Here is a 13,481-nt window from a genome sequence, read left to right as displayed (position 1 = left end):
GAACAGTAGCTGCCTGCAGAGGCACAGAATCCACCCCCAACGTCAGCTGCGGCACAAACGCACGTACACGAACATCCTCTTCACTTCATTTAGACTGTCGCTTGGAGTGGATATACCGGGAATGGGATCTTCAGCGAGAGCAAAGAAAAACTTTAAATTTTTCCGCGTTTATGTCCTTCAGAGACTCCTCTTTATCATGCGGGAATAACTGGGAGCAAACAAAAGCAAGACATATTATTCCAATGTGAAGAACTGTAGTATAGCCTATAGTTGAGTGTGAAAGAAGTTTCCTGAAAAGAAATACGAATGGGATAAATTCTGTAAACTAGATTAGTCTGCATAAAAGGAATTTTAATATTCGGAACCTTTCCCTAAATCAATTTGACAGATTTGTAAAATTTGCCAAAGTATAGATTAAAATCAATGGATTAAAAAATATTTTGTTTTAATACATAAGTAAAGTAACATTAATACTTAATTATTAATACTTATTAATACTTTTTTTTTTAAAGAACTGCGCGTTAAAGTGTCGTTAATTAGGCAAAAAAAGAATAATAATCAAAATCATTTAGGGCCATAGTCAGTGGTTTTTTAGAAGCAGATTAGTTTCCTGCAAGAGTTGCGCGTGTGCATGGAGAGTGGCGCCGACACCTGTTCATATTCACCATGGCGAAGTGGTTTAAAGATTTTCCAACGAGTTTGAAGACTGGATCCGACCGGATCCGTTCTGCTTCGGAATCGGGAACTCAGTCCCGTCCCAAACCGGTTCTGACGGTCAGTACTGGTTCGAAGGGGAGTCTGCGTAAAAATTCTGGAGCGGAAAACGGGGGCAGTGGTGGTGGTGTGGGTTCGCTGCTCCACGGGAGAAATCGTAAAAACTCGGCCATCGAGCTGGGACGGAACCACTCCAGCACCGGCTCGATAAAAGACGGGAAGATATGGGAAATTCTGATCCCGGGGAAAAGTAAGAAGAGCACCAAAATGGAGGGGTTTGAAGACCATCGCACCCTGCGGACCACCAGTCTCGCTGACGCGTACACGAGCAGAATGATCAAGGTTAATGATCCAAAATCCAGTGCAGGAGGATCATCTCCAGACAGCGAGAGGGCCAAGTCACCAATCAGGACAGAAACGGTAAGTTTGAGAATGGGGCAACACCATAGAATATAAATAATAAGAATTACATCATGTACATTTTTTCTAAATGTGCAAATTAATCTCTGAAAAAGAAACACTAACCTCCTTTACTTTTAAGGTTCTTTATTGGAATTTATGGTTCCATGAAGAACCTCAATCATCCATAGAACCTTTCATTCCCACAAAATGTTTATCTCTATAGATGAAAAAGGTTTAGATTTTTAAAAATGTTCTCCACACTTATGGGGGCAAAATGGGTCTTTTAAGTTTTTTTAAATGGTTCTTTTATTGTTCTTTTAACTTAAATGCTGGTCTACTTGCTAACGACCTGAAATAAGACCAGCTCAAACCAACTAAGACCAGCTTTTTGGGTTGGTATAGGATGGGTTTTTCAGCAGAGATAAAGGAAGAACAGCCCTGATCAGAGTGATAAAGTAGGCCTCAGAGACTGGTGTTCTTTATACTCCAGTTTTCCCTGTCATCCTGTTGACTGTTAGAGCCAGACAAATGTTTTTGTTTTTAAAATTGAGATTAATATCTCCCTTCCAGTTCTTTAATATCTTCTTCTCCCCTCCCTCAGCTCTCATCTTCTCTCTTTCATATCTTTTTTTTTTGGTCCCTCCCCACATTTCACTTGATCTCCCTATATTCCCTCTTCACCGAACTGCTGTATTATAACCAGACACCGTGAAGCTGAAAAGCAACAAACACAATGAAAGCCCTTTTCCTTTCCTCTCTTCCGGTTTCTTTTCCTAGTCTACACTCTGTCTTTGTGGGAAACACACTTTTGTGTTTGCATACACACACACCCTTACTCACAAATACGCAAAGAATACAATGTCTACACAACACAATGGCTCCGTCCCATTCTTCCAGTCCCTAGTGAAGGCAGTGTTTGAAGAATAATGTCACCTGATACACAGACTGTATCTTCTCCCATTTACCGACCCCTCCAGCTACATACACTTTGAACATAATAGCACAGAAATCAGAATCTTGCGAGGTCACACACACACACACACACACACACACACACACATATTATTATGTCCAGAGGGAGAATCAGAGAAAGAAAGGGAAAAGATGGGCTGGAGAATAAGCACTCTTCAGAGGAACACTCTTCAGCTATGGGATGAAATTTAACTCCAGGTTTTGACTAAATGCTCTTTTTAGCTGGCTCTGCACTATTTCTGAAGTAGATGATTGTAGAACCTCCACTTGTGACCATTTGTATCATATTATTTACAGAATATTGTAAGTTCATATAAAGTCAAGCTCAATCAATAGCACTTTTGGCATGAAACTGATTACTTTGATAATTTAATGTTACATTGATATGTTAGAACAGAAAGACAAAATTTATTAGCACATTCATTTAAACTTGTTCCTCCTTTTTCTTAAAAAAATTATATATATATAATAATATATATATATATATATAATATATATAATATATATATATATATATATATATATATATATATATATATATATATATATATATGAGGCATGTACAATGCAATAGGGCTGATCCATAACATAGTGTTATGTAGTGTAGTCTCAAGAATGTTAACATTATTTTTGCTAACTAACCTTTTCTGTGTAGTAATATGCAATTTTATACTTTTTTTACAATGTCAACACAATACCCAAACCATAAAACAGCCATAAAAATTAAGAGAACAAATTTACAGCTCAAATATTATTGTTTCAACAGAAGAATTCAAATAAGTGCTTTTACAAACATTTTTAGCTGCAGATTTCTGCTTTTGAATTCTCTAGAAATTGGTCCTATTTACTTATATTGTAAGTGCCTCACTTAAACCTCAATTTCTGCATCCTTGTCTTTTAAGACATGAGGGACGAGTCAAAATATTTGTTGTGCTTATCAACATTACGCCACTAATTCTTTTGATTGAGCTGAACTTTTACCTAACTCCGAATATCTCTGTCCTCTTGAGGGTGTAGACGTGAACACAAATCACTGATATCTCTTTCTATTCTTCTTTTCTTCTCACTCATAATAGATCATCCTGGAGGATTATGCTGTCCCATATGATGCTGAGAAAACAAGGGAACAGAGAGAGGCTGAAAGAGAAGGAGAGAATGATGGCTACATGGAGCCTTATGATGCCCAGCTCATTATTACAGGTACACCACCTCTTCTCTTGTTTACCTCACTTTATTCATCTAAAACATTTCCCATACGCAGTATGACAGTGTCACGAGTAGATTTTCAGGGATTTAAAGGGTATGAAAAATCACGACTCTCTCCCCTCTTTGGTGGTTTCCACGGTGACAGTGTTGTGCTGGGACAATGGGTGCAGTTTCCTCTTTCTGCTTCCTGTTTCCTGTCTGTGTTTCCTTTGCCCCATTCTATGGACAGGAAGTTGACCCCTGCCGTCCCCCCAGTATGCATGGCTATGTGAGAAAGACCCCCCCCCCCCAGCACTCCTCACTCCCCCAGTCACTTCCCAGAACTCAGGAAGTGGCCGGCTAAGCCAGCCAATCACAGACTCGGTCTGACTTTCCTCTGGTATTACCATTGTTTTCTCACACAATAGGCCAGACACAAAATGACAGCAAAGAAACAGTGAGTGAAGGGAGAATGATGGAGCTCTGGGCAATGTTTTGTTGATGCTGAACTTTAAATCTAGAAGAATTAATCAATGCATACATACATGAATTTAAGATGAAAGTAAAATGTACTAAACTGAATGCAGTGTTATGCAATTATGGGTGAGAATGGTAGAAAATGCTAATTTTTTTCTTTTCTTAACAGAAGAAAAGAATATATATTTATACTTTCTTTAAAAAGTATATGTACAAGATATCTATGTTTTGTGTTGTGTAATACGTTTTTTTTTTTTTTTTTTTTACAATTTTTCATATAAAAACAAATTAAACAATTCAGTCTAAATGTAAAATCTAATCTCAGAACCTAAACTTATGATTTGTCTTGGTATTTGTTGGTATACTACGGATTCCGCTTTGACTTAGTCATTATCTTCTGTGGTATCACTCTTTTTTTAAGGTGATTAGAATAGAATAGATTAGAATAGATTAGAATAGAATAGAATAAACTTCTAAACTTCTATCGTGCTACTCTTTCAACAGTTAAACAGTGATTTATTAGCAAAGTGTCAGACAGATGTAGGAGAAAATTCACTTGGTGTATTAATTGAGTAACAACAGCACCATTAGCTCTAACAACTTTGCAATTACTATTAATACTTATTTAACAAATATTGCGATATTTAACACATTGGATTAAAAAAGATGAGAGAGTGAAAGAGAGGGAACTCTCATTAATGCTGACAGCTTGTTTTACATCTTTAGCATACAGGCTGTTTACTTGTAAATGGAGCATCTGGATGTGCATATTACAGTAGGGATTTCTAGGGACAAGTAAGGCCATCCTTTTCCTATTTACAGTGAAACTGAGAGTGATTTATTCAGTCCAACTTAATGATACATTTGAAAATGTCGGCAGAGGTTGGCTTCTCAAATGCAAGATCCATAACAGAATGTGTTATATTATTGTTTGTAAGTGTAAGAATATGTGGAAGCTTGATAAATGTGAGACTAAAGGTGCAGTCTTTTCTGGAAAGAGTTCTGATCAAACATGTAAATGGATGTCCTTACGCAGAGATTCGACGACGAGGCTCGAAGGACTTGCTGAAAGTGTGTGTAGTGTTGAATGGGGGAGAAAGTGAGGGGTTTGGACCTCCTCAGATCTATGATGTCCCATATGAGGAGGTTCTGGAGGGAATTCCTTTGACCCGGCCTGAATCTGACCCCAGACCACCAGCAGAGTATGAGCTGCCCTGGGAGTGGAAGAAGGAGCAGATTGTTAGGGCACTGTCAGGTAACAACAATATTAAAAGCATCTTCTTTATTTAGCATTACATTTTAGCGATAAATAGACAGCATAATGAGGAAAACTATTAAAGTCATTTAAAAGTTAGTTCATGCTATTAAGGAAGTTATGATGAGCAGTTGTTCGAAACATTTGGGATAGCTGTGAAGGATAATTACTGGCAGATGCCCTAATAAAAACTATGCTGGGGGTTGATGTTTCTTTCTGTGTACAGCTCAGTTTGATGGAATAGAGCGCATGTCCAAGGAAGATTCAGGTTCTCCTACGGTAAAACAGCAGACACTGAGACATAAGAGCTGGACCCCTAAAACTCTTCGACCGAATCCCCCGTCCCCGACTTCCCCTTCATCTCCCAGCATCATCCCAGACAGTGAGACACCAATAGTTGATCCCACCCTGCCCTTGGAGAAACAGAGGTGTGTGTGTGTGTGTGTGTATGTGTCATAGAAATGTGGAGATTTTATGTGGGTTACCTGAAACTCAAAGAGTAAAATTATGAAAATAAACCTGTAATGAGATTTTGTGTGCTAAAATACACATTATATTAACAGGTATGACATCGAACATGACCAACTAGCTACTGCGTATATTAGCACTTATAATAAAGGTCATCTTAACCTTACTTTACATGTCTGGAACTCTATATCTTCAGGAAGAAGGTCAGCGCTTTGTGAATTTGCACAATAACATTGTTATAATAAAAATGTTCACACTTTTGTGTTTTTATTTTGTGGTATATTTTTAATAATTTATATATAATTTTGTAAGAAGTAATACTTGGTTTCGCACATATTTTATTTTATATTAGGTTTGGAATAATTAATTCAGAATAATTGATTTTTTTATATATATATATTTTAAAATGATTTCTAAAGAATCATGTGACTCTGAAGACTGGAGTAACGACTGCTGATAATTCAGTTGTGCCATTACAGGAAAAAAAATCATTTTTAAATATATGATATTTCACAATACAACAGTTTTTATTGTATTTTTGATCAAATAATTGCAGACTTGGTGAGCATTGACATCTTTCAGTGATTCCAAACTTTTGATACACTACAAAAATTAAACACAAAGGGCTGAGGGCATTATTAAGTTTATTATACAATTATTATTATTATTATTATTATTATTATTATTATTATTATTATTATTATTATTATTATTATTATGGCTGTGTCATAATTCACAAAGTGCATATAACTTTTACTGAGTCTTACATACTCAAAAGTAAACATTTGGTCATCATTTTCTAACCCTTGTGTCATTTCAAACATGTATAGATTTCTTTTTTCTGTGAAAATTGTTTTTGTCCATTCAGTGAAAGTTAGTGGGGTCCTCAACAACACTGGACCCCATTGCCCTTTCACTTTATGGACAAAAACAATGAGACATTTTTCCAAATTCCAAATAAAGTCATACATTTTCATTTTTATAATAAGTTTTAGTTTGAAAATGTTGCTTTAACACAAAAAACATTTTGAACAGTTGTTCAACTTTCTCAATGCATCCTAATTCTCTTTTTATACGTTTTATACCTTCTCTAATCATATTACATAATTGTACTGTGTAGAATTGAAAATCTCCTCCCTTTTCCCGTCTCTGTCTCTCTCTCTAGCTGGTATCATGGCAGTGTGAGTCGTCAGGAGGCGGAGGCTCAGCTGCAGCACTGTAGGGAGGCCAGCTTCCTGGTGCGAGACAGCGAATCAGCTACCAGCAAATACTCCATCGCCCTCAAGTAAGTGCATGCTTGTGTATCTCTGAAATCAAGAGAACACGAAATTAGTTTGTTAGCAGTCCTAAAGTGCTGACGTAGATGATATAAGATCCTTATTTCCCTCTCTCAACAGGACGAGTCAGGGATGTGTGCATATCATCGTAGCGCAGACAAAAGAGTGCGGCTACACACTGGAAAAAAGCAGCTGTGTGTTCCCAAGCATCCCAGAAGTGGTGCACCACTACTGTACCCAGCGCCTACCTTTCACCGGGGCAGAACACATGACTCTACAGCACCCTGTGCCACGCACACATTAAACACACACACACATGCAGAACTTTTACATATTTACAGCGTTCTCTGGTGTAAAGACATGAATGTACAATACCGTGGTGCCTGCCAGTCACATGCCATCAAAACAGTTTAAAATTCTGTGTCTTACTGTACGTATCTAGAAATGCCCATGGAAAGGAGTAATTGAATAAGTGGGATTTTATGTATGTGTTTTCGCCCCTTTGAAAACTAGGTTTTACTCACTAGAAAGACCAAAGGAGAAATTATATTAGACAAAAACTGTAGTTTAAATGCAACAGTTTACGTAATGTGTATCTGTTGCAGACTTCTGTTTTGTTATTCCCTCATTCCTTGTTTGAGCGTGCTGGGACTGCAGTCTCACAAGTTCATTCCCAAAAATGTTACTGATCTAATTTTGTGCCTGAAGGAGTGAATCGCTCCTAAACTCCCCCTGCTGGCAGAAGTGACAATCTGCAACTTTCCCTGGAGAGACTAATTTTACTCCCTTTAACAGTGACTGAATTTAAGTGGCCACAATCTGCACAGTTTATTTTTTAAGGATCCGTAGTATAGATACAGTTTAGAATTATAGTTGGTTTCTCATAGTAATTTGTCTTCTAAGAAAAATCAAATCACTTCATCACACATTGGCAGTTCCTGGATAGCTGGGGTTAGATCATTAGTTCGGATCAATACAGCAAATTGAAGCTGGCTCGTTCATCAGATAAATGAGTCACTGCCGTTGATTGGCTAATGTTCTTGTCTGTACGTGATGAAACTTTCTATTGACTGGTTAGAGTTTGGGAATAGTGGGATGTCGAACGGATTTACTGACCGTGTAGTCATGCTCCAATTCCTGGAGTAACGAATGTGGTTTCACTCTCTGGGTGATGAAGTTACATGTAATGTACGTCTTTTTGTTTAAAGGTAACAGGTTCCATTTTAATCTTTAAGGATGCTAAATTTGATTATTGTTTAATCTAGAAATGTGATGGAAAAAAGCATGTTCACTGAAGATTTTGCCTTTGTACAATGTAAGACTGTGCAAAGCCTGAAATAAAGCAGATGATGCTAAATTTGTTCAATCTTTGTCTCTTCCAAATTCGCACATAAAAGTCCCTGAAGAAAAGTAACATATCAGAACCACAACAGATCTATTTATGCTTAAAAGTATATTTCACCCAGAAATGAAAATTACCCCATAATTTGCTCACCCTCAAGCCATCCAAAGTTTACATGAATTTCTTTCAGACAAATGAAGAGTTCAAATGCAAAAGCCTAAGTGCCATCTAAAATGGTCTTCTAAAATGGCTATTTTCTATGTTTATGATCAGTTATTTTACTTTAATGGGAAAGAAAGAAACTATTCATTGACATTAAAGTGAAATTACTGAACGTACACATAGGAGCCTTATAAAAATGCTCACTTTAGAAGAAAATTTCAAATGACACTTAGAGGATTCTGCATATGAACTATTCAAATACAATCGGAATTGTATTACAAAATGTCCTGGCTCTTCCCAGCTTTATAATGGCAGTAAAGTGCATCCATTCATTATAATAGTGCTCCTCTGTGGGGTTAATAAAGGTCTTCTGAAGTGAATGGATGCATTTGTGTAAGAAAAATATATGCATTTAAAACTGTCTGGATCCAGGTTAACTAGACCTATTTCTATTTCAAATAAATGTTGTTTTGATCTTTCTATTCATCAAAAAATCCCCTGATGTAATGAAAGTGTGTCACGGTTTTTCTCAGTTTTCAGCTGTTTCCTGAGCGCCAAATCGGTATATTGCACTGATTTCTGAAGGATCATGTGACACTGAAGACTGAAATAAACATTTCTGAAAATTCAGTTTAGCCATTACAGGAATAAATTACATTTTAAAATATTAAAATAGAAAACTGTTATTTTAAATTTAATTTGTTTCACAATATTAATGTTTTTATTATTATAATTATTATTATTATTATTATTATTATTACTCAACTGACATGGCATTAGCAATGCCATTTCCCAGGGATCACACATACTAAAATATAAACCTTGAATGCATCATATGTACAGTAAGTCAGCTCTGACGAAAGCATCTGCCATATGAACCACTGTAAATGTACATACTCATCTGATTAGATTGAGCACAATATATATTTCATTTGTGTATGTGCGAATATATTCATTCTTGCCCACCACTTTTCCAAGGAAAATGTCTTTTTCTCTTATTTCCTAATAGCAGATTGAGAACACACAATTCCCTATAGTTACTCCTTCACATTGCATTTAGAACTGATTGGAAAACCCTATTCAGTCAAATCCGTGGCAAAATAGTGTTCTTTGTGACAGCTAAAGTCAGTCAGTGTGTCAAAATCACATACTGTAGGTTAGAGAAAGCTGCCAGCAGCAAATGGCAGGAGACAGAAAGGGAAGGAGAGAGGGAGGGGTGAGAGGGAGGGAGGGGTGGCATAAGAGCTCGGGGGTCCCAGTCTGTAAATAATTCAACAAGAGACTCCAAGCACTTGGAGCACTGAAGCTTCCCTGTCAGCCCAGCTCTGCAGAGATATAGAGAGGGAGGTGAAAAGTATACAAGAGAGAGAGAGAGAGAGAGAGAGAGAGCACGCACAAAGGTGCACATAGAATATGACATCAGAAGGAAAGACAGAACAACGAAGGGAAGGAGTGGAAGGCTGTGCAGGGAAACAGTAGAGGAAGACATGGAGGAGAGTGCAGACGTTTAAGAGAACAATGTCAGCGGGAAATTCTGTATTTAGAAGGGGTGAACATGGTGATGGTGAAAAGAGAATGAGCAGATTGAAAAAAGCTATCTATCTGTCTATCTATATATAAAGTAGCTGTAGCCTCTCTATGAAATATAGCTATATTTTATTGTTTAATTATTTTATATATATGAATTTTATTAAATGTAATATTAAATATAATACATTTGTATATATCTATTATTATGCATCTATTGTGTGTGTGTGTGTGTGTGTGTGTGTGTGCGTGTGTGTGTGTGTGTGTGTGTGTGTGTGTGTGTGTGCGTGTGTGCGTGTGTGTGTGTGTGTGTGTGTGTGTGTGTGTGGACTGTAATGTCAATGTGTAATACAATGAAAATGGATTAAATGAGCGCAGTTGCCTTACATGCCACCGGTGTCACTAATAACAAAATTATACATTATAGAAATAAGCAAATACAACACGTGGTTAATTCGAACATGTTGGAGGATGCTTGTTACCCTGATGATGATGCCAAATATATTATTATTACTCTTGGTTTTTGAAGATGTTTTTTACGTTTGCTTCCTGTCATCTCTCCATTTTCCCACACTTTGTAGTAACCCAGAATATGGAAGACATCATATGCCAGGAAGCTTGAGATATCCTCAGCTCTGTGTGACTCACTGCTTGTAAAGAGCATAGCTGTACGGTGTGAATAGGACATGAATACCTACGTAACAGTCAACCAGTGAGTCACCAGTGACCAAGCTTTTGCTTTCCTGCACATTAATTCCATCTCCCTGCTCTCTCTTTCCTCTCTTTCTCTCTATTAATCCATTCTCTATTTTCTTCTCCTTTCTTGTTTTCACCTCCTTCCCTTGATCCTCCTCCTTCTACTAGTGTTTTAAGGATGTAAAGCCAAGGTCATCTATAGGGGTCCCTCAAGAGAAATTGCAAAAATAGACATTTTGGCCAAAGGGTGTAAGTGTATGTGCAATGGAAGACAGAGAGAGCCATAAATATTGTGAGTGCATGAAATGCAGAGAGAGCGAACTAGGAGACGGGGAGAGCTTGGGAGACCCCATCATCTCCCTTAAAGCGATGGTTATTTCTGGAACGCTGAACACTGAGTTTTGACACAGCGACTGCAGAACCACTGGTTGAAAGAAGTGACTGACATGCCGACAAGAGTGGTTGTGATGTGGGGACAGGACTCAGTCATGCAGTGATGTTACCAATCCTGACTGGTGGAGAGACGATACCCATCTCCCTGGAAAACTCACACCCAGCCACCCGCTCCCCTGGGGCAAAACAAGTCTCCATACAGAGCGAGCTTTACTTCCTGCTGTTGGAGTAGTGATGCTGGCTTACAACAGCTGGATAGTTGACATCAAAATGTGTATGTGTAACAGTTGATTATTACCCATGATACTGTAATCACAGTTATTTAAAAAAAAATTGAACCTTTATTTTTATTAAGAGTGTGTAAATCAAGTTCCTAAAAGGTCAACATCACACTGACCTGGTAAAAGCATGAAAAACAAAACTGTCCTTAAAATTCTGAACAGATTATACAAAGAAATCGAGAGTCACAACATCACACATTCTAGAATATCCATGGTCAGTTATAATCACCATTCATGCAGTGTAAAATGAAAGTTAGCGACTGTTACAGTAGATTCCTGCAAAGTTCTGCCTTTTTGGATCATTTGCTTGCAGTGTTTTTTGGGTGTGCATGTCCACATTTCTATCAAGTACCTGTTATCTAGACTAAACATTTTTTCAGTGCTTAAAATATAAATAATCAAGCAATGTTATTAATAATATTAAGAAGTACCACTGATTTATATTCTGGAGTCCCCAAAAAACTTACCATGGAGCAGTTTTTACAAGATATTTTTTCTTAGCATGAAAAAAAAATCTGAATCTAATAATCTAAAGAACCTATAAAGAATAATTTGTGCAATGGGCAGGTTTCCACCAGATGGTCAATGTAATTCATAGAACCATAGATGCCAATATATATATATATATATATATATATATATATATATATATATATATATATATATATATATATATATATATATATATATATATATATATATATATATATATATATATATATATATATATATATATATATATAATAAATCAATTGGTTGCACTTCAGTACGTTTACAGTACAATCTTAAATACAGTATATATATATATATATATATATATATATATATATATATATATATATATATATATATATATATATATATATATATATATACTGTATATTTAAGATTGTACTGTAAACATATTGAAGTGCAACCTATTGATTTCAAACAAAGAAGATGAAAATATCCAAAAATCAAAACAAAATATCCTTTTTATCTCTTAAAATTCTATTGTGTTAAAAAAATAATAAACAGTTATTATGTTTTTTTTATTTTATGTTTTGCAATCATAAAAAAGTGTTTAAGATAGAGAACCTATAGTAATTAACCTTATAATTCAAACACCTCTCACAAAGTGCGATTCTCCACCACTTATGATGACAATTTTGAGGGAAGTAGATCTACAATAGAATGAGTCACCTTTCATGACTAGTTTATTGTGGAAATTGTAATTGTAATCTCAAATATTTGGATTACTTTTCAAGTCATAGTTAGACAAAGAAACTGGTTTTGATATTTCAAAACGTTAAGCCTCTTCTGAGACGTACTGTGAGTCTTCAGGTGGACCAAATGACCTTGTAAATGAAATGGTGAGTGTCCTGTGAAAAAAAAGGGGGAAAAAAAGAAAACATTCTATGTAACCGGATGTAGTGAAGGGGAATCTGAGGTATGCCTGCCTCCCCCAGCCCCTCCCCTTCGCCCTTTCTGTCATCTCGTCACATCTCCTCTCGAGCACCGCGACTAGTCCTTCATCTACCTGGCTGCTCATAAAACCGTTCCCACTCCATCGCTGGGGAAAACCACGCATTCGGCAACCTACAGCCGCTGAAGTTACGATGCCAGGTACTGAATAACGTCGAGAAAAAAGAAAATATCTTCTGGCGCGCGTCCACCTCGACAAAGTCACGCTCCGATACGCACGACCAAACGCGCGCACGGGAGAGAGAGCAGTTCACGCGCGGCAGATGCTTCCCCGTCCTCGCTGAGATGATGGCTCTGTGGACGCTCTTCTGCATCCTCGCCATTGTGAAAAGTAAGTTATCTGGTCAAAGCAGGTGAAGCGCTACTCTGAGGCTTTTATTCGCGGAACCAGGGGAATGTAATGAAGGTTGCTGCACGAGCACAGTCATTTATGATATTGATATAGAAGAATGGATGTTTGGAAGCAAACCGTAGCTCTTTTGGAGATGGAGAGATGCTGGGCGGTGGAATATAAATCCCAACGGTCACTCTGGTAATGTGGTAATATTTCATGTGTGACCTGAGTGTTAACGGATACATTATGTTCATATTTCCATTCGTCTTGTAAGTTGCGCACAGCGCGTGCTGTAGCGCATTAATATAAAATCACGGCGGCGGTTCTCTTTGTGCGCAGAAGTGCTGAGCAGCGGTTATGGCACTGTAAGCCTGGATGATAATACACATCATTATTGCAATGAGCCGCAACCGCCACAGCTGCTGAGATGTGATTTTTAAAGTCTCTCTGTGGTCGCATCTTGACGAAGATAACATTTAATTTGTGTCTATCACTCAGCACTTCCTTGCAGGAATGGATCGGGTATAGTTGC

The 13,481-nt window shown here is 37.1% G+C and overlaps 1 protein-coding gene and 1 pseudogene across 1 annotated transcript; both read left to right on the top strand.

Annotated features, from left to right (window-relative positions):
- The first annotated feature begins 82 nt into the window (after nucleotides 1–82).
- Nucleotides 83–8,107, top strand: LOC113099380 (SH2 domain-containing adapter protein E-like). Its single transcript, XM_026264376.1, has 6 exons — nucleotides 83–1,134; nucleotides 3,165–3,288; nucleotides 4,787–5,005; nucleotides 5,232–5,433; nucleotides 6,639–6,758; nucleotides 6,871–8,107. Exons 1-6 carry the CDS (start codon nucleotides 667–669, stop codon nucleotides 7,052–7,054), a joined length of 1,317 nt encoding a protein of 438 aa, XP_026120161.1. The 5' UTR covers nucleotides 83–666; the 3' UTR covers nucleotides 7,055–8,107.
- A 4,349-nt stretch (nucleotides 8,108–12,456) lies between these two features.
- LOC113099386 (neuronal acetylcholine receptor subunit beta-2-like) overlaps nucleotides 12,457–13,481 on the top strand; it is a 32,031-nt pseudogene continuing 31,006 nt past the window's right edge.

Source organism: Carassius auratus, unplaced genomic scaffold (genome assembly GCF_003368295.1).
Source record: "Carassius auratus strain Wakin unplaced genomic scaffold, ASM336829v1 scaf_tig00216934, whole genome shotgun sequence".
NCBI lineage: Eukaryota > Metazoa > Chordata > Actinopteri > Cypriniformes > Cyprinidae > Carassius > Carassius auratus.
This window is presented reverse-complemented; position numbering and strand designations above follow the sequence as displayed.